The 27,939-nt window shown below is 40.3% G+C and overlaps 1 protein-coding gene and 1 non-coding gene across 6 annotated transcripts in view; both read right to left on the bottom strand.

Annotated features, from left to right (window-relative positions):
- LRP2BP (LRP2 binding protein) overlaps positions 1-27,939 on the bottom strand; it is a 58,349-nt gene that overhangs the window by 26,504 nt on the left and 3,906 nt on the right. For 2 of the 5 annotated variants that reach the window (XR_007474649.1, XM_049704286.1), the window contains exons 3-5: positions 15,843-15,969; positions 15,004-15,116; positions 12,011-12,124 (exon numbers count right to left, since the gene is read on the bottom strand). Coding sequence is in view for 4 of the 5 variants with exons in the window: in XM_049704286.1 (XP_049560243.1) it covers positions 12,011-12,124; positions 15,004-15,116; positions 15,843-15,969 (354 nt within the window). In the remaining variant the exon portion in view is untranslated. Of the gene's footprint in view, positions 1-12,010; positions 12,125-15,003; positions 15,117-15,842; positions 15,970-16,414; positions 16,693-17,270; positions 17,342-27,939 lie in introns of all 5 variants that reach the window. The other 3 variants (XM_049704287.1, XM_033409265.2, XM_049704288.1) reach the window with 3 other exon arrangements.
- On the bottom strand, positions 8,357-8,459 carry LOC117197429 (U6 spliceosomal RNA). Its single transcript, XR_004478058.1, has one exon. It is a non-coding gene; the product is annotated as a U6 spliceosomal RNA (small nuclear RNA).

The raw sequence follows: 27,939 nt of genomic DNA, 5'->3' as shown, positions 1-27,939 counted from the left end.
AGAAGAAAGCAGCGGGCAGTTGGAGGTGTGGGGAGCCTGGAGAAAGACGATTGGAAAAGGTGCGGGAATCTTTGCTCTGCACAGGTGTAACTAAGCTATAGCCCTCTGCACGTTCAAAAAGTCACGAAGCAACAGACACGCATGCCCAGTTGAAGGGTCGGTGGTTCTATCCAGTCTTAACCAGCTCAGCTCAAACTACACACAGCTGACTCCAAGTTCCTAGAAAACAACTCAGGCAAACATCTTGTTTAGGCTACATGCTGCTTGGAGCACATGAGAGTCTTAAAAAAACCACCTTGATTACTGAAGGCAGGTGAAGTGGATTTGACCCACGGTTTCAGTCCCCCCTTGCTTTTCGATCATTACTCAACCTCTTGAGGAAAAAAGGTGAGGACAGCTCTGGCTAATTCCTGCTGATAAGGGGCATAGGCCTAACAGGGGCTTGAAGAATCAAACTATTTAGCACTCATTTGAGAATATTCTCTTGTTCCTGGTTTCAAGTTAACATTTTGATCCCGAACAAGTACCACTTATGCACCAACTGTCAAGGCATTCATAGGCCCAAGATCGGTAATAAAAACTGTAGACAAATAGGTATGGGGTGGGGCAAATATGTACACTGTGAGGGCATACAGAACGCCAGACGTGCGAACACTTTGACTCATTTTTAGGGATTTTACCTAGGACACTGGCGAGCCAGGGATCGGGGTCTTACTTTTTTACGAATTGGAGTGTGTTGATCATTATCACCTTTGACTGAAACAGATAGTATCGAAGGAACACAGGCTGGGAGAATTAAGTGTGGTTTCTACAATATCCTCACCAAATAGAACCCTAACAAGGGTAGGGGCCATTTTTTGTTTTGTTTTTTGGTTGTTTTTTATTCTGAGGACACAAGGAGACCAAATTTTGGCTTATTCAAGAAAAAAACACGACAGGACATTTTGTTGATTAGCCTAATTTGATATGTGCACACCTGAAGTCACAGTGAAGTCAGGGATGGTCAAAAATTAACGACAGGCACAACCAAGGTGTCAGCATGATCAAATACAGAAGGTTTTAGATGACATATCCAAAAGCTAGAGAAATTACCTACTTTTGCCAAAGACTGAAAAATCCTAATCACTGAATTGTCCAAGCCTGGGAGGTTCGAAACAAAGAGAAGGCAGAACAAAAGAAAATCAATCTGGTTACTAGCAAATTATTTAAATTGCTTTCTAAATTTTACTTTTCAAAGCCACCACTGCAGCAATCCCACTCACCTTAATTGCTTTCCCGTGGCTTTTTTCTGGGGGTTTGCTTGCCCACTCGGGAAAGTCAGCGTCAGGGTTGGAACCACTGCGGTATTCCTCCCGCAACGTGCTTTCTCCCTTTTTCGCTGCATTCCTCATAAGGTCCCAACCCGCGAAGATGGACGTGGTCTTCAGGATGTTTATCCTCCATGATTTCAGTCTAGATGTTCATTGTCTCCTTTAAGAGCTTCCTAAATGGGTTTTGCTATGAGTCCAAAGTTGGGGACCCAAATACGGCAGAACCCAGCCATTCCCAGAAATTCCTGCAATTATCTCTTGGTGGGAGCTGCAGCCCTAGCTAGAGCTTCCCTTCCATTAGAGGGCAAGTCTCTCTGTCCTTGTGAGAGTTCAAAACCCAAATATTTAACGGATTGAGAACTCTGTGCTTTTTCTTGGATACTTGATAGACCTGTTCAACCAAAAAGGTTGAAATCAAAACCATATTCTGAAAAAAACAAAAACAAAAAAACAACCATGTTCTGGTCTGTGTCCTTTGTTTTACTGGTAACCAGCATCAACCACGTCCTGGAGCAGGGCTCCCTCATTTAGTTGAGGGTCCCTCAAATCTTTTGCCAGGATTTCTCCAAACATCGCGGGTAAAGTTTTAAATCCCTGAGGAAGTACTGTCCAGCAGTACTGTTGTTTAATTCTTAGTACCAAGATCTTCCCATTTGAAAACAAACAACTCTTGGGATTTAAAACAAGGATATGCAAGAAAAGGCATCTTTCAACTCTAATACAGTAAACCAACAATGTCTGGACAGATTAGTGAGCAGAGAATATGGGTTAGGGACTACTGGATTAGTCTCTTTCACAATCTAATTGTTCTTAAATCGTGTACAAGCTGACCTCAGGTGGTATCCTAAGCTGTATAGGCCTAGCTCTTTGCTATTCCCAGCCTCCCGTCTGCCCAGGTCTTCGGACTCCCCTTTGCAAATCTCTTCTGGAACAGTTGCAGGCTGTTCTTTTGGGGACTGGAGTAATAAAGCCTGCAATGCGCAAGCCTGCTCTGGTGGTACTTTAATGTCTGTCCACTCAGGGGCAAAGGTAACCCTGATATTTAGTTAGTAAATCTCATCTCAGAAGGGGAATGGGGCATTCAGGCATGTATACAAAGGTATGCTTCAGATGCGTTTTCCCCAACTGACAGTTTAGCAGCTGGAAAAAAAGGCATTTTCAAGGTTTCTTTGGACACCCCAGTTACTAACATAGTTTTAGAAAGAAGCTTAGAAAGCCAGGTATTTAAAACTGAGTAAATGGTCCAATATCAAGCAAAATCCAAGTTAATTTCCCACGGTCATAGTCATCCAGGGCTCTGCTTAGGAAATGATGGACTTCACAAGATTTAAAGGAACCCCTAGGGCCTGGCATTCTTGGTCACTGTCATTCTCAGCTCGGGCATCCGATGTGCCAGCTGTTTACCTTCAAGAGGCTTACTTAGGACGGGACCCTCTTTTCCAGTGTCCCTCCTGTTTGCAATATGCACACTGGCGGAGTCCGGCTATTGGGTGCCCGTTTGAGCGGAAGCTTTTGCCGAGTCCCTTGTGAGAGTCCTTGATTCCATCCAGCTCTTCCTGGTGTTAAGGTAGCCGCCCGCAGAGCAGCCTCTTTCATTCTCCATTGTTCCCTTTTCTCCTGAACCTGGTCTCCGCCATTAGAAACTTTAAAGGCAGTTTCAACAGGTCAAGACATAGACATTCCTAAAGGCCCTTCCATCTTTTGCAGTTTCTTCTGTATACTGGGTGCACTCTGACCAAAACTGGTCACTCTGACGTTTATAAGTTCTCTTTGTATGTTGCCTATAAGCTTTAAAGACCCTTTCTGGAAATTCTGAAGGATCCTCATTTGGTCTGTTTTACCTCCTGTACTTTATTAAGGCTTGTTTTGGCATCCCTCTTCGCAATCCTGCAAGAATGCAATCTCAGTAAAGTTCGGGCCCGTCTCCAGCATTCACATCCCCATCAGGATCTGCTTTTGTGTAGCCCCGCATGCAGCAGCCCTCACCGGGTTGCCAGGGGTTTCTGCACGAAGCAGATCTGCCTCCTCTCGAGCTTTATCCAGCACCATCCTATGCTCTTCTGAAGTGAGGAGGGTATTTAATACATTTTGAACATCTGCTCAGGTTAGTTTGTGGGTTGCAAAAAAAAAAAAAACCAAGAATCAATGAAGGTTTTCCATTCTCGAGTCATCTCTATAAGTTGGCATATTATTCTTCCAGTTAAATAAATCCAAAGCGGACAGGGAAGTGGACCCAGATCCATCCCAGCAGCTGCCCAGCCTCGGCATTCACAGACCCCATGGGGGACCTGCCTTAAGGGATATTGCCCTATCCGCACTTGGGTCGCACCCATGGCCAAGCTGCACACCCTGGCAGGTAATGAGAGGGGAGGCCATTCCTGTTTCTCAACCCTCAGACACTGGGGTGGAGGGCACAGGGGCCCGAGAGCCTGAGGCTCAAATGCTGACAGTGAAGGAGCGGCAGCGCCACCCTGTAAGGGTGGAGGGGAGCGTCCGAGCGGCCACTCAGCCCTCAAGCCACCCTCCTTCTCATTAGAATCCAGCAAAACAGATGTCTGTGCCTTTCCTTCCTGTTGGACAATTACCTTACATCTCCTCTACACAGGTTTATTCTGATACAAGAACATAAGAGACTGTACATAAGGTATTTCATCCCGTTTTTATTCCTGTTTACAAAATAAATCTACTTGCAAAGTTTTATTGTAATTTAAGGATCCATTTTCAGGCCATTGTGCTCCAGAGTCCAGAGAATATTATGGTCACTTAGTGTTACAAAAAATAACCATCTTTTATTTCTCCATGGATTCATAACAGAAAGTCTCCCAATTTTGGAGAATGTAGCCTAGACGGCCGCAAGAGGGAACTGAATTAACATTGCCCATTTTGATGGAGCTTTGTTCCCAGGTGGGTGCAGCAACTAAATCTTAGGGTCCTTGCTACAGTCACCAAGAAGCTCAACCCCCGGTAGCCAATTCCTAACAATTAAGACAATCAGACATAGACAGACATGGACAAACAAAACAAAAACAAAACCAAAACCAAAACCCAGAGCCCTGGGCCATAAACTCAGGTACAGAGTACCTCAGCAGCAGTAACCTTTTATATTATCTACCAAAATCCCATCAGGTGGGCCTCTGACCCACGATCCTTCAGGGTTCCAAAGACAATCTAGGCACAAGTACATTTCTTTAACGAGGTTTACCCTAAAAACATGTTCCAAATCCAAAAGCCCAAAACCCCAAAAATGTTACTAAAAGACAGGTCTAGCTGCTTGCCACTCAAAAACCAATATTCAAGAGGCAAGGCTACTGGAAAGTCTGCTTTATTTCTGAGGCCGGCAACGGGGAGAATGGTGCACTTATGTTCAGAGACTGATTCCTCACTGACAAATCAGAGGACAAGCACATTTTTTTTTTTTTTTTTTTGCGGTACGCGGGCCTCTCACTGCTGTGGCCTCTCCCGTTGCGGAGCACAGGCTCCGGACGCTCAGGCTCAGCGGCCATGGCTCACGGGCCCAGCCGCTCCGCGGCATGTGGGATCCTCCCAGACCGGGGCACAAACCCGTGTCCCCTGCATCGGCAGGCGCACTCCCAACCACTGCGCCAACGGGGAAGCCCTGGGCAAGCACTTTTAAAGGGGAGTTTCAGGGGTGTTTAGGCGGAGGGAGGGGGCTACATGCAGAAACAGCCCAGTCAGCTCCGACAGTCACCTTGAAATTGGTCACGTGGTGGTCTGGTCAGCGTCATCTTCATTGTTTTAAGTACAGTTAGTCTTCAGTTCCAGGGTCGGTTTGTTCCCATTTCTTTGAAGCCAGTTCTCAGAACTGTGGCAGCTTATGTCATGGCTACACAGCCTGGTCATCATGTAATTTCTTTCACCTAGTGGGGGTTTCAGTATCTATAAAACAGCTCAAAGGAGACGGCCCAGAATATTATCTATAGCCCTATAAGGAGGGACTAATGGTCCCCGACTTCATTCAGTGACTAAACTATTACTACTTGGTCTTGTTTTCCTTTGCTTCTGCACTTTCTCACTTCTCTGAATTTATTCTTTGACTAAAGTTTTTCTACAGACAGAAGACAGGCAGAGGGCATGGAGGGGAAGCACCATAGGGTCCTGCTCCATTTCCTCTCCTTGCTACAAGATGAAACTAAGCACGGAAGGTCAGCAGTGCCTCCCTGAAAACCCAGGGTCAGTCTGGGAACGGACACGCCAGGGAGCTGCTCGGGCTGGCCCACCGGACCTCAGTGCCTGCAAGGGGCCGACGAGCCGTGGGCCAAAGGTTCGCCTGGACTCACCTCTTGGCTGGCTCACCACATGTGTTACCGAACCAGATCTGTCTTGCCAGATGCACAGCAAGCCAAACGCGGAGACACCGAGGTTTGCAGCAAAAAGAGGCAGCCAAACCGGAAGACGGCAGAACAAATCTCAAACCAGCCTCCAGCAAGCAGGCAGCTCGGGGTATTTATGGGATAAGGAATAAAAAACAGCAGGGCGGTCCGAGGCATGGGGAGCGTGCGGGGCGTGGCGAAACGTGATTGGGAAAAGATGTGGGAATTGGCGGGTAATCGTCTCTCTGCGCAGGTGTAACTAAGATGCAGGCCTCTGCACGTTCAAAACATCATGAAGCAATGGACGCCTGTGGATGCCCAGCTGGAGAGTCGACGGTCCTATCTAGTCTTAACCAGCTCAGCTCAAACTAGATGCCACTGGCTCCAAGTTCCCAGAAAACAACTCAGGCAAACATCTTATTGTTTATGCAAGTGCAGCTTGGAGGACACATGAGTCTTAAAACGACTTTGATTAGTGAAGGCAGGTGAAGTGGATTTAACCCACAGTTTCAAAACCTTCAAAAATCACTCCAAAGAGGAAAATAATATTTGACGGTCACGTACATTTGTATACACTGCATTCTAACTTTTACTCCTCACTAGTCTCTCAAAGTGCTATTGCTGGCTAAACAACACAGTAATAGATGAGAAAATAAAGGTGTTTTACCGAGTCCCAGATCATGTGGATTTACTTCTGTGAGTGTGTGAGGTAGGTGTCTACCATTTTTTTCCCCAACTGGTTAGTAAGAGAGAACTTACAGTATAATGGTAGTAGAGTGAAGTGTTCGTGTAAATCCTCCCACAGATAGCAGTGATTAAATCAGGACCAAACATAAAGAACAACTTTCTAAAGGCACTGGGAGGGACTTCCCCGATGGCACAGTGGTTAAGAATACGCCTGCCAAGGCAGGGAACACGGGTTCGAGCCCTGGTCTGGGAGGATCCCACGTGCCGCGGAGCAACTAAGCCCATGCGCCACAACTACTATGCCTGTGCTCAAGAGCCTGCGAGCCACAACTACCGAAGCCCGCGCGCCTAGAGCCCATGCTCCGCAACAAGAGAAGCCACCGCAGTGAGAAGCCCGGGCACCGCACCAAAGGGTAGCCCCTGCTCTCCACAACGAGAGAAAGCCTACACGCAGCAACAAAAACCCAACGCAGCCAAAAATAAATTAATTAATTTAAAAAAAGTTATTAAAGGCACTGGGAAGTTTATCAAAGCAAACACAAACTGGAAGAGGAATGACTCTTGAGAACTGCAACTGAAAGGGATCATTGAAGTTCAATGAACTCCAGAGAGGATAAACAAACACCCTCTCCTAGGCATGCATCATAGTCAAACTGCTGAAATCCATAGAAATCCTGCAAGCAGCCAGAGAAAAAGGACACATTATATACAGGGAACATAATACAATCGGAGACTGAGTTCTTGTCAGAAGCTAGAAGAGTTTACAATGGCATTGGTTTTTTTGGGTTTTTTTGCGCGGTTCGCGGGCCTCTCACTGTTGTGGCCTCTCCCGTTGCGGAGCACAGGCTCTGGACACGCAGGCTCAGAGGCCATAGCTCACGGGCCCAGCCGCTCCGCGCCATGTGGGATCTCCCCTGACCCTGACAGGGGCACGAACCCCTGTCCCCTGCATCGGCAGGTGGACTCTCAACCAGTGCGCCACTAGGGAAGCACTGCAATGGCATTTTTAAAGTGAGGAAAGGAGAAACTCAACCAGCAAAGCAATTCATCAAAAATGAAGGCAGAGTGAAGACATTTTCAGGTAATTATAAAATTGGAGATAACTCATTACCTGCATACTTACAAGAAATGCTCTTTAAAGGAAATTCTTCAGGTTGAACGGAAAAGGAATATGGTGCCAGATGGCAACGCAGATTGATAGGGAGGAATGTAAAGCCTCAGAAATGGTAAATATGTACAAATATAAAAGGATACCCAGGCACATATATACATACCTGTGTATGTTTTCTTTTCAATTTCTTTCAAAAGTTATATGACTAAAGCAAACATAATGCAGTTTTGTATCAATATTTTGGGGTTTATAACACGTAAATTTCAAGACATTTCAAACCTACCACACAAAGCATATTTGTTTCCACCAGACCCTGGACCAAATTAGTGTCAAGAACTCGGTAAATTAATAAAATGATAAACATTAAAAGAATTTGCTCTTTGCCCCTTTACCTTGGGTTAACTGAACAGACCTACAGAGGCCATCTTCTTTTTTGCTCCACTGGCCTCCATATGTAATTAAATTTAAGCCATTCTATTTTGGAGTTGCCATATGCCAACCCGTCGAATCTACCAATTTTCCTGGTCTTTCTACACCTTCGTGTTCTTCCCACATCAGCTTATTCTGTATCTGTCACTGTACTCATTCCTTTGTCCCTCTTTCCCTCCATGACACTCACTCATGTGGCAGATATCTTATTTCTCCAGCTACTCTGCTGTACTTAAACCACTGAACATGGCTGGAGAAAAACATAACCATGCTGACAGGTCCTTCCTGCAATTTGTGACTTCAAATTTCAGAGCGAGCTCTCCCCTCACAAGCAATACTATCAGTTTGTCTCATCAATGATCTCTCCCACTTATCTGGAAGAGAAGATACTACTTCAAACCTTTTCCTTTCTCTTCAGACTTCTGCTGTCCCCTCGCTCCCTCTCCTCAGTCTCAGCTCATGGCTTCAACTTTTTAAATATTTTTATAAAAAATATGGAACAGTTCATGGAGTTGTGTGTCATCTTTGCACAGGGGCTATGCTTATTTTCTCTGAATTGTTAGAATTTTAGGATACATGCTGCCACAGCAAACACATGGCTTGTCTTTTATTTCACTGAGAAAACAGAAAGAATTGAAAGAAACACCAAATCTATCAGTTTACCTGATTCATCATCAATTTTTTCCTCTCTACCAGATCGTGTGTCAACTTACAAATAATAATGTAATATCTTTGATCTGGGAGAAAACTCTCCCTTGATCCCATGATCCCTCCCAGTTATTGCACATATATTTGTTCTACTTTATAACAAAGCTCAGTGCTTATCTCCACTTCCTTACATCCGTATGTCTTCTCCACCCACTCCAATCTTGGTCCCTTATGACCTTGGTCCCACTGAAATGGTTTTGTCAAGATCTCCAGTGAAATTCATCTTAGTATGTCTGATAGTAAGTGCTCAGTTTTCATTCTACTCACCTCTCAGCAGAATTTGATACAGATGATCACTCCCTTATTTTTTTTTTTTTTTTTTTTTTTTTTTTTGCGTTATGCGGGCCTCTCACTGTTGTGGCCTCTCCCATTGCGGAGCACAGGCTCCGGACGCGCAGGCTCAGTGGCCATGGCTCACGGGCCCAGCCGCTCCGCGGCATGTGGGATCTTCCCGGACCAGGGCACGAACCCATGTCCCCTGCATCGGCAGGCGGACTCTCAACCACTGCGCCACCAGGGAAGCCCCACTCCCTGCTTGAAACAATTTCATCGTTTGACTTTCAGATCACCACACAGTCCTCATTTTCCTCTGTCCTCCCTGTCTTCTCCTTCTCATTTCTCCTTTGCTGGCTAGCTGTTCTTTCCGTTATGACCATGAAATACTGGAGGGCTTCCAGTCCCTGGCCTTGACCTGTGGCTCTTGTCTATGATACTCACTCATTCAGCAATCTTATCCAAGCTGGTGCTGTAACTCCCACTGCTCCACAGATAGCCCCCCACTGATTTCTCTAGTCCTGATGGCACCATTGAGCTCCAGACTCTCTACCTGACATCTCTACTTAGGTGTCTTAACAGGTACTTCAAATGAAACATTCAAACATAAATGTTTCACTTTTCCTCCTGTACGCCAAATGTGCTTCTCCCTCAGTCACCCCATTGTTATTAAATGGCAACATCATCCACTCAAGACAAAAAGTAGGAATCATCCTTGATTCCTCCCCTTATCTCTGCCCCTCTCCCAATCCATCAGAAAGTCCTGTATCCTCTTAAGAGCACATCCTAGATCTGTCCACTTTTCTCTATTCCCACCACTATAATTTCAGTTAAAGCTGCTCTTTTATCTGCACTGGCTTCCTCACTGGACTTCCTGCTTCTACTCCTGCCTCCATTCAATCCAATCTCCATACAACAGACAAAATGATCTTTAAAAATGTTAATCATATTAATTGCACTCCCTTTTGGTGTCTTCACACTGCATTGAGAATACAATCCATTTGGCCGTAGTTTGCCAAGTTCCACGTGGTTTGGTCCCTGTTTCACTGTTTTGACTGTATTCCAGCTGTACCATCCTTCCTCAGGCCTGAACACTAGCTATTTCCTCTGCCTGGAATGTGATTCACCTAGACCTATACGTTGCTCCTTCTTGCTGCTCAGTTCTTCATTCAAGTATCAGATAAAATGGTGGAATGACACAGGGAGGAAAATGTAATCCCAGAGCCAAAGTCTTCAGGTTAACATTAGAAAATTCCCAATAACCAGGAAATTGATAGAACTAGGAAAGCAAGGAGTTGGTATGAACTTCAAAGTAGGTACACTTTGTGCCTGAGGTGACGGAGAAATAATAGCTAGAAAGTGAATTGGGAAATGAAAATAATACCAGCTCTACCTTTGAGCACTATGGTACTTTGGGAGGTTGTAAGGAGAGGCCTCCTCTAAAGAGGGCTGCTTGTGGGACAACCAAGTTTCTGATAAGGCAAGGAAGTGAAGGAAGTAGTCTGAGAAAAAGGCTGAGAATACAGAAGATCTAAGAATGGCATACAGAAAAGTAGAAAGAATATTACATAAAAATTTGCATAGGGCTTCTCTGGTGGCGCAGTGGTTGAGAGTCCACCTGCCGATGCAGGGGACACGGCTTCGTGCCCCGGTCCGGGAAGATCCCACATGCCACGGAGCGGCTGGGCCCGTGAGCCATGGCTGCTGAGCCTGCATGTCCGGAGCCTGTGCTCCGCAGCAGGAGAGGCCACAGCAGTGAGAGGCCCGCGTACCGCAAAAAAAAAAAAAAAAAAAAAAAATTTGCATAACTACCACATAGATTGTCAGTAATAACATTTTGCTATATTTGCTTCATCTGTCTTTTTTGGTGACTTGTTTCAAGTTATATGCCGATATGAAAATATCAGGACACTTCACCCCTAAATATTTCGGTATGAATTACAAAAGAAGACATTTTTCTGCATAAGTACCATATAAGTGTCACTTCTAATAAAGTCAGTATTATGAAAAAAGGCAGGAGAGAGAGTTAATCTAGATTAAAGAAACTTGTAGATATTACAACTCAATGCATTGGGTGGTCTCTGACTGAATGCTGGCTTGAAAGACTACTTTGGGACAATTTGAGAATTTTGAATATAAACTGGGTATTAAATGGTATTAGGGAATATGTGTTAGTTTTGGTAGATGTATTCAGTATAAATTCTATTTTTGGAAAGTAAAATTTTTAAAGATTTGTTTTCACAAGTTTAAGTTGTTTCATTGCAATTTGTTCCCCAGTCTTCTCATGTTTGATTGACAAAATGTGTTTTCTTAACTTTTTGAGACTAGAGTTTAATTGTCATCTAATTTCTATTGTATTTCTTCTGGTTAGGCCCTGTCAGAAATTAAGCATTTTATTGCTTTCCGCTTTATTTTTGTGCAGCCAATATTTTTCACTGGTATTATTATTATATCTTTGGTAAACTCAAATTGTTGATTCTTTTTGTTTATGTAAATTCTTTCTGGTTAGATTGTTTAAAAGTTTTAAAAAGATAAGTGATGAATATTATCCTACTGTTATTACCATTTTCCAAGGACCTATTTCTAAATTCCATGTTAAATAATCCTATAACTTGGGTGATGGTGCAGTCATGATACCATTTAAATAGAAATAGGGGACCATTGAGTTAGAAAGTATAAAAACCAATTTTTCAAAAAAATTCGCATTCTAGAGAGAGACTTAAGAAGTTTCATAGCAAGTGTGACTGTCTAATGAACACATTCTGGTTTCAGCTTATCTTTTTCTTTTTGCATAGGGCAATACATGGAAGAATATACTCTAATAACAAAGTTCATATTTGATAGTAAAATTTGGAGTGATCTTATTTTTGCTTATTTTCTAACTTTTCTCCATGTTCATGTAGCTTTGAAGTAACTTTTAAAAACAAAGGAAAACATTTTAAAGCAAAAATGTTATTGACGGCTAATAGTAGCAAGGAGAGGGGCAAAAAGAAATTTGTTTTTCACGTAAATGTAAAAATGACTACTGCTATCCTTTAAATGCTGAAATGATAATTATTTAAATATAAGTAAGAAATATATCATTAAAATATAATTTTAAATATATCAAATAATCCATAAACAATGAAATCTTAAACACTGTGAACAAAACAATAACTTACAGCGTCTGCGGTCATCCCCAGACCATCATAATACATCACTCCTAGCTGGTAAGTTGCCTGATGATCCTTTTCCTTGATTTCTTCAAACTGTTCTAATGCTTCTTTATACCATCCCTGTAAGCTCCCAGGAAATACTGAATTATTTTCATTATTACCTTAAAGTAATCCCAAATACTTAGTTCCCACCTAACTCTAGCTAGCAGCACCAAATAAAACAAGACAGCAACAAATTTATGGAATTTGCAAGTAAGCTATTGACAACAATCAACACACTATAAAATCAATAAAATAAACCTAAATATGGCAACTGAGGGAACTGACCAGGAGGAACCTGGGTCAGACTCTCTTTGGCTTTCACTCTTACTCTTGGCTATTGCCAAACCGCTGTCTAAATGATAGCCTAGCCCTCTGCTCATTCCAGCCTGCCATATCACCCGCTACTCCTGGAGTCTGAGAAACTTCAGAGATGGGGCCAAAGACTCTGAGAAAAGATAAACATCAGGATATCCGCTACTACTAAATATCCACTATGATATGGCTCTTCCAGTTTTGCCATTTTCTAGCTAGGGAGAAGACACAGAAAAACAAACATGTGATTCTCCAAAATTATCTTTCTCCCATACTTCCTATGAAAACCTACGTGTTATATGTCATTCATTTAAGGCTCCTCAGCGTTATAGGATATAATAACAAATACGCTGAAGTGTAAGGAACAAAAATGGGGCTTGGGCTTCCCTGGTGGCACTGTGGTGGAGAGTCCACCTGCCGATGCAAGGGACACGGGTTTGTGCCCCGGTCCGGGAAGATCCCACATGCCGCGGAGCGGCTGGGCCCGTGGGCCATGGCCGCTGAGCGTGCGCGTCCGGAGCCTGTGCTCTGCAACGGGAGAGGCCACAACAGTGAGAGGCCCGCGTACCTCATTAAAAAAAAAAAAAAAAATGGGGCTTATGTCTTAATCCACCATGGAAAATGCCTTACGCTAAAGAATAAATCATTTGTAACAGTGGAAAGAGAGTCTCTGAGTTGGAAGGTCATTACTAGGAAGAGCAGGCCAGAGAAAAGCAACTTTTGGAAAACACAGAAACAATTGAATTTCTCTTTTCATAAACTGTAATTAATCAACAAACTGATAAAATTAATAAAAACTGTACCAAAATGCTAACAAATATTTATCTTAAAGAACATACAACAATGAGTAAATGACTGTGTTGTAAAGATTCATTCTCCTTTCTGGCTAGTGTTTGGCCAACATATAAGAGGGCTGGAAAACTTAGAATACTCTATACAGAGGAAGAGAAAGGAAGTCCTTTTAGTTTTTCATGATTTTAAATACCATATACATGCTGGAAAATCTCAGATATATACTTTCAACTCAGACTTCTCCTTTGAGATCTAGAGTCTTACATGTAGTTTCTACTTTGAAACATGTATACTTGGATGACTGAGGGGAATCTCAAACATAAAATGTCCAAAAACTGACCTCCTGATGGTTCCCTCAAAACTCACTCCTCCCCACTTCTCTATTTTTCAGTCCATGATGCCATTACTTGTATCTCCAAAATAAATCCAGGACCCAGCTCCACCGCTGGGTCAAGATCACCATCCTCTCTTGACCCAACTAGTATAATTTTCCCCTAAACTGGTCTTGGTTCTATGCTTCCCTTCCAATCCATTCATCACAGTCTCAAAACACTTCAATGGCTTCTCACTACATTTTAAACAAGGCTTATCTAGAGTCATTCTCTGCCTCGCTGACCATGACATTGGTCTCTTAATTCCTAGAGCTCACCAAATTCTTCCTCATCTCAGAAACGTTGCATTTGTTCTCCCTTCTACCTGGAATGCACTTCCCTGTGGCTGTTTGCATTAACTGTTTCCTTTTCTTCAAGTTTTAGTTTCAACAACAGGTATTTCCGCCCTATCCCTAAGTTATTCTCTCTCAGAGTACCCAGTTAATTGCTTTCATAGTACTTTAACTTATTTTTAATTATATATTAATTTAATTTCTTCCTCTAGACTGTAAGCTCTATGAAATGGGGCCCATTCTAACCCCCTCATTACTGTATAGCTAGTACCTAGCATAATAGTAGCAAATACTTATAAAGCACTTACTAGGTGCCAGGCCCTGTTAGTATTTTTACAATTAATATACCCTCATAATAGCTCTATGAAATACATATTATTACCCTCTTTTATAGATGAGGAAACTGAGGCACCAAGAGGTTAAGCATTTGTGCCCAAGGATACAGTTAACAAGAAATAGAACCGTATTGGAACCTATGCCCAAAGCTGAAAGATCATTCTCTGAACCATTGTGCTACGTGATCCTCACAGTGACAGGTGCGTTATGAGTCCTCAACAAATATTTGTTGCCAGAATGAATGAAGGAGGCATCAAAAGATAAGTAAGTGGGATATAGTTGAACAGCTGCCCAAACATTCAATGGATAGTGAGGGGTTGGGGACAGCTGGTCCCTTTTCACACTTCCCTTGGGGTTCAATGAACAACTGAAGCTATATTGCTGAAGTTGGAGTGATAGTTTGCATAGGTCCTCCTAGACCTACTTTGCAAACCTCAGCATAATGTGGATAAAGAGGGAAATTCCCTCCTTACTCCATATAGGAACATATAAAGCTGCCTTTAAATACTAGATAAGAATCAGGATTTTTCATTGTTAATAAAATGAAAATATTTTATAAATGATGTTGAATATATCGGGCAAAATATAAAAATTAGATTTTTAATTTATCATGTGAAAAAGGATTTCATACCAAAATGACTCCTATAAATGACATTAATTAGAATGATTTTTATGGAGAAAGGTTGAATATTCCGTAAGCTGGGACCAATTTATCATACTTAAATCCACAACAATAATCTATGGAATTTGACAGAATTTCCCTGGTTTAACAATGTAAGGAACTCTATAGGAAATTTTGCTATGAAGATCTAACAGCAGTTTTATATGAAAACAAATCAACAAAAAATGATACCTCTTCAAAATACAGTTGACCTCGTAGGAAATATGCCAGAGTATCCCCTCTTCTTATTCTTTCCTTCAAGAGGTGCAATGCCTTTTCCACCAAACTAGCATGGCTGTAATGATCTGATTTTTTAAAAAGTAAAGAATTCCATCTTTATCCATACAATATGAATTTTCTCTCTTAAAGTAATAAATTAAATAGAATTCATCTGACACTGTACTAGTTTCCCTCCTAGTTCTCATTCCTAAAACTGACCTCCTTAGTTCAAGGAAAAAGCACTACCTTAAAAAAAGAAAGCACTATCACAATACCTGACACTGTGCCTTATATAATTAAGAAATATATTGGCTGGTTGTCAAACTAACCCTCTTTCCTACTAGGCAGGAGCTCTAGCAATGCAGTCTATGTGGAATTCTTTAGACAAAGCTGGCCTCTGGGTGAGTGAAATTCTTAATTTGAGCCTTAATTAGAACTACTCTAACTAGATGAGCTAACCATCCCCAATTTAATTTTTTTAAGTCTATAGAAAAAAATGGTAGCTTTAAATGCTAATTTCAAGTAAAGCATGGTACTGTTCTCTTTAACAGAACTGACATCTGGCTTCTCTTTTCCAGAAGGGTGTCCTAAAGTCCTGAGAGTAAAACCAGGATCAGGATCTCATTATGAAACTTCTTCACTGATGATCTGCTACCAGGTAGCTTCAAGCAATTTCACAGATTCTTACAGAAAAGCTAGAAAAGACTGTAAACTTAACCGCTTGCTTGCCAGCAATAAGACTCATATTTCTTGTTTCTTTTGCTCTGGTGTACCTAATTAACTTTTAGTGAAAATATTATCAGGATTTGTACCAGTCTTTTCCTTTCTCCATTGGAAGAGTTTTTGTTTATTAGGAGCATAGTGGGATAGAGAAGTATAAAAGGGGTTCTTGGGCAACTTTTCACTGGTCAACTTCATCCTGTCTCCACAGTAGGTATTCTGTAAATTAAAAAATTATATTAAAAAATAATATGGTAGAATCTTCCCCCAGAAAATGCAAAGAGAGACTCCACTCCAACTTGGCAGTCATTATAAAAAGCATCTTCCTCTCATCACCTAGGGATAGGGCACCAAACTACCAGCTCTGGGATGTGAACATTCCTTCTTAGGAAACCAGGACCCTCTATACCTATGAGAAGCACAGCACTCCTCCATGTCTGTTTCCACAGCATGGGATTAATGATCAGAGCTGTTTGCAAATCCTTTCTGGCTATGAGATCACACACTCCAGTGAGTCATGTCACCCACCACAGCTGCTGCCACTAGTAGGAATTGGTGACACTGCCCATAGATACAGTTCCTGTGCACTGGTACCTTCCTGTTGCCTTGTAACTGAAGCTCATCAAACTAATCCATTTTAAATGAAAGCATTTGTCTATTTTACCTGGGAATATACTTTATTTTAGCTGTGTTGTTCAGTTTTATCTTCCTGTCTGTATTGGATTGCCATGTTATAAGGTGGATCACAGTTGAAGGGAAAATCAGAGCCTTCATATAAAATGTAGAGGCCACCTCATCTGGGATGAAGGAGTCCAGGTTGGCCTAGGCTCAGGGTAGTGAGACAGCAAACTCAGTTGTTGCTATGCTTTTTTGTTTACTCCTTGGAATTCCACTGTTACAGCAGGCTTTCACCAATCAGGAACAAGCTTCCAGTAAAGGTTCCTGATTGGTGGTGAAGAGAACTCAATAGACCTTTAGTATTATTGGAAAGCAGCATTTATACAATTTTATGATACTATTTTCGACAATAAATTGCTTCATTAATGAGAAAGAAGTTGCAGAAAAGGGAGATAATTCAGTATACCAGAGAGAAAAAATCACCGAAGTATCTGTGATTTTGGAAGAGTCATATAATCTTCTTAAGAGTCAATTTCCTCATCTGTAGTTTAGACTATAAGTAGTTTGAACTAGAGGATTTCAAAACGTCTGTCCCTAGATATGTAAAATTCTTTGATTATAGGACTCTAAAAATCTATGGTTGCACTAGTAAATGTAAAAGCTTCCAATGAACTTTAGGGTGAAGCAATATTAGGTGAAGTATTTAGAAGAAAGACAATCCAAATAGGATGATGTCTATAGAACCATCAGTTTACTCAGAAACTGGTTATAGAAGTTTTTATTTCACTGAAGACTTAAGCCCATGTGCTACTGTATCCAAAAAGGCTAAGAAAAAAGTTGACACATTCAGGAAGGTCATCAGAAAAGAAACAAATCAGAAAGCAAAATCCATTTAAACTCACGTTGCCTTCTGTGGTTACAATACTCCACAGGGTTTCTGTTGCTGAAGCTTAAAAGAATATTTGGGGAGGACCTAGAAAATATAAGCAAAGATTTATTGAGCTCTTACTATAGGCCAGGATTTGTTCTTTGTTCTAAGTGCTTTACGGGTACTAACTCCTACAAAACTTTATGAAATACTGGTGGTTATGAGGCCCACTTAATGTGGGAGGAAACTGAGGCACCAGTGAAGAAGTTAAGCAACTTGCCTCAGATCACAGGGCTGGCAGGTGGGACAGCTGGGCTGCCAGAATGCCTGTGTACTTCATCATTATTCCATACTGTTCTCCAAAAAGCAGAGCTAACATGATTGTTTAAAATGGCAGGACTCCCATAAGAGGGTAAGCTAAAATTCAGTACTTTTTAATTTCAGAAAATGAGAACTAAGAGAAGATTTTAAACAGCAAGAATATATGTTCATTTCTGCCAAATCTTGGGATAAGATATAAAATTATAATTTGAAACTTGACAAGTGTTTGCATAGCATGCAGTGAATTTAGAAAATGCTATAATAGAAATTATAGACCTTAATCGATGATGTAAAATCTGAAAGAAATATATGATTTTAAAAGGAAGGGCAGGTGTAGTAGAGACTGACGGTGACCTTCGCAGACCCTCTTTACTAGTTAGTGCCCTATCTCCAGTGCTGTGAATGTTAATTGCTTAAGGTTGTGCAACCACCACCAATATCTAATTCTGGAACATTTTCATCACTTCAAAAGAAACCCTGTAGAAATTAGCAGTCACTCCCCAATCTTTTCCTCCTTTCAGCCCCTAGCAATCACTAACCTACCTTCTGTCTCTACAGATTTGTCTATTCTGCATACTCCATATAAATGGAATCATACAGTATGTGGCCTTTTGTGTCTGGCTTCTTTTACATAATGTTTACAAGGTTCGTGCATGTTGTAGCATGTATCAGTACTTCGTTCCTATTTTTGGCTGAATAATATTTCATTATACGGATATAACACATTTAAAAAAATCTGTTCATCATCTGATGAACATGTGAGTTGTTTCTAGCTTTTGACTATCCTGAATAATGCTGGTAGTTTTCACATACTTGTTTTTGTGTAGACATAGGTTTTTAATTCTTTTGGGTATAAACCTAGGAAGGGGATTGCTGGGTCACATAGTAATTCTATGTTTAAGATTTTGAGACATTGCCAAACTGTTTTCCAAAGTGGCTTTTTGCTTTTCCACCAGCAACGTGTGAGGGTTCCACATCCTCACCGACACTGGTGATTGTTCATCTTTCTGATAATAGCCATCCTAGTGAATGTGAAGTGTTATCTTGTGGCTCTGATTTGCATTTCCATAATGAAAAATGATGTTGAGACTCTTTTCATGTGCTTATTGGCCACCTGTGTATCTTATTTGGAGCGATGTTAATCCTTTGCCAATTTTGTAGTTGGGCTGTCCTTTTATTGCTGAGTTATAAACATTCTTTATATAGTCCAGATACTGGACTCTTATCAGGTATATAATTTGCAAATATTTTCTCCTATTCTATGGGGTCTTTTCACTTTCTTGTTTCTTTTGATCCCTCGATTTTTTAAAATTTGATTAAGTCCATTTAAAAAAAATATTCCCAAATCTTTTCTTGTAATTTTTTTCTTTTTTAAAAATCACTTTGAGGTGTTTCTTCCCTCTTTGTTTCCTGGTGCGTGAGGAGAGGGGATTAAGAGCGCTGCTTAAAGGAGCTCCAGAGACAGGCGAGAGCCGCGGCTAAAAGCGCGGACCCCAGAGACGGGCCTGAGACGCTAAGGCTGCTGCCGCCGCCACCAAGAAGCCTGTGTGCGAGCACAGGTCACTATCCACACCTCCCTTCCGGGGAGCCTGTGCAGCCCGCCACTGCCAGGGTCCCGTGATCCAGGGAAAACTCCCCCGGGAGAACACACGGCGCGCCTCAGGCTGGTGCAACGTCACGCTGGCCTCTGCCGCCGCAGGCTCGCCCCGCATCTGCACCCCTCCCCCCCCCCCCCCCGGCCTGAGTGAGCCAGAGCCCCTGAGTCAGCTGCTCCTTTAACCCCCGTCCTGTCTGAGCGAAGAACAGACGCCCTCCTGTGACCTACACGCAGAGGCGGGGCCAAATCCTAAACTGAACCCCTGTGAGCTCTTCGAACAAAGAAGAGAAAGGGAAATCTCTCCCAGCAGCCTCGGGAGCAGTGGATTAAATCTCCACAATGAACTTGATGTAGCCTGCATCTGTGGAATACCTGAATATACAACGAATCATCCCAAATTGAGGAGGTGGACTTTGAGAGCAAGATTTATTATTTTTTCCCCTTTTCCTCTTTTTGTGAGTGTGTATGTGTATGCTTCTGTGTGAGATTTTGTCTGTATAGCTTTGCTTTCACCATTTGTCCTAGGGTTCTATCCGTCTGTTTTCCTTTTTTTTTTACTTAAAAATTTTTTTTCTTAATAATTATTTTTTACTTTAATAACTTTATTTTATTTTATCTTACTTTATTTTATTTTGTCCTCTTTCTTTCTTTCTACTTTTTCTCCCTTTTATTCTGAGCCATGTGGATGAAAGGCTCTTGGTGCTGCAGCCAGGAGTCAGTGCTGTGCCTCTGAGGTGGGAGAGTCAACTTCAGGACACTGGTCCACAAGAGACCTCCCAGCTCCACGTAATATCAAACAGCGAAAATCTCCCAGAGATCTCTATCTCAACACCAACACCCAGCTTCACTCAACGACCAGCAAGCTACAGTGTTGGACACCGTATGCCAAACAACTAGCAAGAAAGGAACACAACCCCACCCATTAGCAGAGAGGCTGCCTAAAATCATAATAAGTCCACAGACACCCCAAAACACACCACCAGACGTGGACCTCCCCACCAGAAAGACAAGATCCAGCCTCATCCACCAGAACACAGGCACTAGTCCCTTCCACCAGGAAGCCTACACAACGCACTGAAACAACTTTAGCCACTGGGGACAGACACCAAAAACAACGGGGACTACAAACCTGCAGCCTGCAAAAAGGAGACCCCAAACACAGTAAGATAAGCAAAATGAGAAGACAGAAAAACACACTGCAGATGAAGGAGCAAAGTAAAAACCCACCAGACCTAACAAATGAAGAGGAAATAGGCAGTCTACCTGAAAAACAATTCAGAATAATGATAGTAAAGATGATCCAAAATCTTGGAACTAGAATAGAGAAAATGCAAGAAACATTTAACAAAGACCTAGAAGAACTAAAGAGGAAACAAGCAATGATGAACAACACAATAAATGAAATTAAAAATACTCTAGAAAGGTTCAATAGCAGAATAACTGAGGCAGAAGAACGGATAAGTGACCTGGAAGATAAAATAGTGGAAATAACTACTGCAGAGCAGAATAAAGAAAAAAGAATGAAAAGAACTGAGGACAGTCTCAGAGACCTCTGGGACAACATTAAACGCACCAACATTCGAATTATAGGGGTTCCAGAAGAAGAAGAGAAAAAGAAAGGGACTGAGAAAATATTTGAAGAGATTATAGTTGAAAACTTCCCTAATATGGGAAAGGAAATAGTTAATCAAGTCCAGGAAGCACAGAGAGTCCCATACAGGATAAATCCAGGGAGAAACACGCCAAGACACATACTAATCAAACTGTCAAAATTTAAATACAAAGAAAACATATTAAAAGCAGCAAGGGAAAAACAACAAATAACACACAAGGGAATCCCCATAAGGTTAACAGCTGATCTTTCAGCAGAAACTCTGCAAGCCAGAAGGGACTGGCAGGACATATTTAAAGTGATGATGGAGAAAAACCTACAACCAAGATTACTCTACCCAGCAAGGATCTCATTCAGATTTGATGGAGAAATTAAAACCTTTACAGACAAGCAAAAGCTGAGAGAGTTCAGCACCACCAAACCAGCTTTACAACAAATGCTAAAGGAACTTCTCTAGGCAAGAAACACAAGGAAAAGACCTACAATAACAAACCCAAAACAATTCAGAAAATGGTAACAGGAACATACATATCGATAATTAATGACCTTAAATGTGAATGGATTTAATGCTCCCACCAAAACACAGACTGGCTGAATGGATACAAAAACAAGACCTATATATATGCTGTCTACAAGAGACCTACTTCAGACCTAGGGACACATACAGACTGAAAGTGAGGGGATGGAAAAAAGATATTCCATGCAAATGGAAATCAAAAGAAAGCTGGAGTAGCAATTCTCGTATCAGACTAAATAGACTTTAAAATAAAGACTATTACCAGAGACAAAGAAAGACACTACATAACGATGAAGGGATCAATCCAAGAAGAAGATATAACAATTGTAAATATTTATGCACCCAACATAGGAGCACCTCAATACATAAGGCAAATGCTAACAGCCATAAAAGAGGAAATCAACAGTAACACAATAATAGTAGGGGACTTTAACACCCCAATTTCACCAATGGACAGATCATCCAAAAATGAAAATAAACAAGGAAACACAAGCTTTAAATGATACATTAAACAAGATGGACTTAATTGATATTTATAGGACATTCCATCCAAAAACAAAAGAATACACATTTTTCTCAAGTGCTCATGGAACACTCTCCAGGATAGATCATATCTTGGGTCACAAATCAAGCCTTGGTAAATTTAAGAAAATTGAAATTGTATCAAGTATCTTCACTGATCACAACGCTATGAGACTAGATATCAATTACAGGAAAAGATCTGTAAAAAATACAAACACATGGAGGCTAAACAATACACTACTTAATAACGAAGTGACCACCAAAGAAATCAAAGAGGAAATCAAAAAATACCTAGAAACAAATGACAAGGGAGACACGACAACCCAAAACCTATGGGATGAAACAAAAGCAGTTCTAAGAGGGAAGTTTATAGCAATACAACCCTACCTTAAGAAACAGGAAACATCTCGAATAAACAACCTAACCTTGCACCTAAAGCAATTACAGAAAGAAGAACAAAAAAATCTCCAAAGTTAGCAGAAGGAAAGAGATCATAAAGATCAGATCAGAAATAAATGAAAAAGAAATGAAGGAAACGATAGCAAAGATCAATAAAACTAAAAGCTGGTTCTTTGAGAAGATAAACAAAACTGATAAACCATTAGCCAGACTCATCAAGAAAAAAAGGGAGAAGACTCAAATCAACAGAATTAGAAATGAAAAAGGAGAAGTAACAACTAAAACTGCAGAAATACAAAAGATCATGAGAGATTACTACAAGCAACTCTATGCCAATGAAATAGACAACCTGGAAGAAATGGACAAATTCTTAGAAAGGCACAACCTGCCAAGACTGAATCAGGAAGAAATAGAAAATATGAATAGACCAATCATAAGCACTGAAATTGAAACAGTGATTAAAAATCTTCCAACAAAAAGCCCAGGACCAGATGGCTTCACAGGCGAATTCTATCAAACATTTAGAGAAGAGCTAACACCTATCCTTCTCAAACTCTTCCAAAATATAGCAGAGGGAGGAACACTCCCAAACTCATTCTATGAGGCCACCATCACCCTGATACCAAAACCAGACACGGATATCACAAAGAAAGAAAACTACAGGCCAATATCTCTGATGAACATAGATGCAAAAATCCTCAACAAAATACTAGCAAACAGAATCCAACAGCACATTAAAAGGATCATACACATGATCAACTGGGGTTTACCCCAGGAATGCAAGGATTCTTCAATATACACAAATCAATCAACATGATACATCATATTAACAAATTGAAGGAGAAAAACCATATGACCATCTCAATCGATGCAGAGAAAGCTTTTGACAAAATTCAACACCTATTTATGATAAAAACCCTGCAGAAAGCAGGCATAGAGGGAACTTTCCTCAACATAATAAAGGCCATATATGACAAACCCACAGTCAACATCGTCCTCAATGGTGAAAAACTGAAAGCATTTCCACTAAGATTAGGAACAAGACAAGGTTGCCTACTCTCACCACTCTTATTCAACATAGTTTTGGAAGTTTTAGCCACAGCAATCAGAGAAGAAAAGGAAATAAAAGAAATCCAAATCGGAAAAGAAGAAGCAAAGCAGTCACTGTTTGCAGATGACATGATACTATAATTAGAGAATCCTAAAGATGCTACCAGAAAACTACTAGAGCTATTCAATGAATTTGGTAAAGTAGCAGGATACAAAATTAATGCACAGAAATCTCTGGCATTCCTATACACTAATGATGAAAAATCTGAAAGTGAAATCAAAAAAACACTCCCATTTACCATTGCAACAAAAAGAATAAAACATCTAGGAATAAACCTACCTAAGGAGACAAAAGACCCGTATGCAGAAAATTATAAGACACTGATGAAAGAAATTAAAGATGATACAAATAGATGGAGAGATATACTATGTTCTTGGATTGTAAGAATCAACATTGTGAAAATGACTCTACTACCTAAAGCAATCTACAGATTCAATGCAATCCCTATCAAACTACCACTGGCATTTTTCACAGAACTAGAACAAAAAAATTCACAATTTGTACGGAAACACAAAACACCCTGAATAGCCAAAGCAATCTTGAGAACGAAAAACGGAGCTGGAGGAATCAGGCTCCCTGACTTCAGACTACACTACAAAGCTACAGTAATCAAGACAGTATGGTACTGGCACAAAAACAGAAATATAAATCAATGGAACAGGATAGAAAGCCCAGAGATAAACCCACGCACATATGGTCACCTTATCTTTGATAAAGGAGGCAGGAAAGTACAGTGGAGAAAGGACAGCCTCTTCAATAAGTGGTGCTGGGAAAACTGGACAGGTACATGTAAAAGTATGAGATTAGAACACTCCCTAACACCATACACAAAAATAAGCTCAAAATGGATTCAAGACCTAAATGTAAGGCCAGAAACTATCACACTCTTAGAGGAAAACATAGGCAGAACACTCTGTGACATAAATCACAGCAAGATCCTTTTTGACCCACCTGCCACAGAAATGGAAATAAAAACAAAAATAAACAAATGGGATCTAATGAAACTTCAAAGCTTTTGCACAGCAAAGGAATCCATAAACAAGACCAAAAGACAACCCTCAGAATGGGAGAAAATATTTGCAAATGAAGCAACTGATAAAGGATTAATCTCCAAAATTTACAAGCAGCTCATGTAGCTCAATAACAAAAAAACAAACAACCCAATCAAAAATGGGCAGAAAACCTAAATAGACATTTCTCCAAAGAAGATATACAGATTGCCAAGAAACACACGAAAGAATGCTCAACATCATTAATCATTAGAGAAATGCAAATCAAAACTACAATGAGATATCATCTCACACCCGTCAGAATGGCCATCATCAAAAAATCTAGAAACAATAAATGCTGGAGAGGGTGTGGAGAAAAGGGAACACTCTTGCACTGCTGGTGGGAATGTGAATTGGTACACCCACTATGGAGAACAGTATGGAAGTTCCTTAAAAAACTACAAATAGAACTACCATATGACTCAGCAATCCCACTAGTGGGCATATAACCTGAGAAAAGCATAATTCAAAAAGTCATGTACCAAAATGATCATTGCAGCTCTATTTACAATAGCCAGGAGATGGAAACAACCTAAGTGTCCATCATTGGATGAATGGATAAAGAAGATGTGGCACATATATACAATGGAATATTACTCGGCCATAAAAAGAAACGAAATTGAGTTATTTGTAACGAGGTGGATGGACCTAGAGTCTGTCATACAGAGTGAAGTAAGTCAGAAAGAGCAAAGCAAATACCGTATGCTAACACACACATATGGAATCTAAGAAAAAAAAATGTCATGAAGAACCTAGGGGTAAGACAGGAATAAAGACACAGACCTACTAGAGAATGGACTCGGGGATATGGGGAGGGGGAGGGGTGAGCTGTGACGGGGTGAGAGAGTGGCATGGACATGTATACACTACCAAATGTAAGGTAGATAGCTAATGGGAAGCAGCCGCATAGCACAGGGAGATCAGCTCGGTGCTTTGTGACCACCTAGAGGGGTGGGATAGGGAGGGTGGGAGGGAGGGAGACGCAAGAGGGAAGAGATATGGGAACATATGTATAACTGATTCACTTTGTTATAAAGCAGAAACTAACATACCATTGTAAAGCAATTATACTCCAATAAAGATGTAAAAAAAATCACTTTGATGTATGATTGACATATAAAAAGCTGTATATATTTAATGTATACAACTTGATGGCGTTGGACGTAAATATATACCCATGAAACCATCACCACAATTCATGCTAAGTATATTCATCATCTCCAAAAGTTTCTTCCCACCTAATTTATTTGAACACTAAAGCATAAGAGGTACCCTCTTAGCAAAATTTTAAGTATACAACACAATATTATTAACTGTAGGCACTGGGCTGTACAGTAGATCTCTAGTACTTGCATAACTGAAACTTTATACCCTCTGCCCACCACCTCCTCATTCCTCACCCCCCCCCCCCAAACCCCTAGTAACCACCATTCTACTCTCTGCTTCTATGAGTCTATTTTAGATCCCTCGTATAAGTAGGATCATGTTATATTTGTTCTTCTGTGTCTGGCTTATTTCAGTTTGCATAATGTCCTCCAGGTTCTAAGGCTGAATAATATTCCATTTACATAGCTACCACATTATCTTCTCATTCAGTGACAGGCATTTAGGTTGCTTCCTTGTCTTGGCTATTGTGAATAATGCCACAGTGAATGTGGAGGGAAAAACCTCTCTTTGAGATTCTAATTTCAAATCCTTTGGCTATATGCCCAGAAGTGGGGCTGCTGAATCATATGGTCGTTCTATTTTGAATACTTTGAGGAAGAGTGATAGATACTGCTTTCCATAGTGAATGAAGCAATTTACAGACCTAATTTTCAAAGTATTTTGGTTACTTAGTTCTTAAAAAACATTAAGCATGTAAGAAATTTATCAATGGCACCTGCATAAAATAATTGGATAATAAAAATGATTTATTAGATAATTTGGGAAAATGTGTCAAAAGTTTGAAACTCAGCTGTTTTACTTCAAAATTACACATTATTTAAAGTAGCTGGAAAATGTAGAATATTAGATATATGCTTTGAGTAGAACTTGACATCATATATTACTGTTATTTAGTTGTTTTAATAATTACTTGATTAGTAAAACCAATATTTTATCTATATATTTTCTCCTCTTAGGGACAAAGATTAATTTGAGTAGGATGTTAACAAATTTTGACAAATCTGAGTTACTGTAAGAAAATGAGTTTCAACTTTCTACACTAGATAAATTATATATCAAATATATCAATTAGCTATGGCCTACACAAAAAATATAATGCATGCTTTTTCTGAAGGTATTCTATATATTCAGCTACTCTCTGTTTCCTAAATGAAAGAAATAGGTTGCACAATCAATGCAGTAAGAGCCCTCTTATCTGGTATTATTGGGACTTGTAGTTTATCAATTAAACAAGAATCAAGGTGGAACTTAATGTGAGTATACAAACATATGATATACATTTTAACTTAAAATATGTAAATATATAGTTATTTTCCCACCTTTTCACTTAGGGTCAGAAGCTATTGCTTTAAATAGAGGATGAATGTGAGAGTTCAGAACTGTCTTTCTTGCATAAACCATATGCATACAAATTCCAGATTATGTTTCTTTAAAATGGAATATGAATTGAAAAATGCCTGTGGAACAATTTGAGGGCAGAACTATTTCTCCCCATCCTTTACTGTTGATTTATCCTCACCTGCTTTGAAAGCATTTTTCTTAGCTACTTGAGGAATCTGAAAGCATTCAATTTAGTCTTCTTAAAAATTATATCTCTCACTTCTTACCCATATCTCACCAGTTATATAATATTTAATTATATTATATATTATAATAATCCTTATAGTGTGGAAAAAAATTCAAACTGCTGTGATCCCAAGTAAATGAGTATTCTACAGAACAGCCTGGTAAGATCTCCCAGTGACCAGTGCAACCGGCAGTGTGTTTTACAGAGGAACTAAAGTGTATTGGTTAATCAGAATAAAAAATTAAATAGTGATCAGAATAAAAAGTAATAAAGTTGTGAGAAATTGTGAGATTTTTCGTTCCTTGTTTTATTAAAACTAGTTTCATACTGGTTTAGGTATCTTCTGTCATTACTAAATCTAGAAAATTAACTAAGTGTAACTTTTGCAGTTTGAGGTGCGACAGCAAAACTAGCATAAATTTCTTTTTCCTTCTTCACAATTTCACAAACAGAAGATTTGTTCTTACTGTAGATCTCAACAACCTCAGTGTTTGATTTCTTATCTTTCCTTATTACATCAAGAATTTTCACCTTTTTACTTAAAGGAAGGACTTTATAACTTCTTTGGCATATCTGAATTGCCAGCATCACTACTCTTGTGCTTTGGGGCCATTATTAAGTAAATAAGGGTTACTTGAACACAGTAACCCAGTAAATCTGATAACCCAGATGGCTACTAGGTGACTAACCTGGACAAAGGGATGATTCCTCTCCCAGGAGGGACGGAGATGGAGATGGAGTGAGATTTCATCATGCTACTCAGGGTGGCATGCAATTTAAAATTTATGAATTGTTTATTTCTGTAATTTTCCATTTAATATTTTCAGACCATGGTTGGTCT

Source organism: Orcinus orca, chromosome 21, assembly GCF_937001465.1.
Source record: "Orcinus orca chromosome 21, mOrcOrc1.1, whole genome shotgun sequence".
NCBI lineage: Eukaryota > Metazoa > Chordata > Mammalia > Artiodactyla > Delphinidae > Orcinus > Orcinus orca.
Note: the sequence above shows the minus strand (reverse complement) of the source record. Positions and strands in the feature narration are given on the sequence as shown.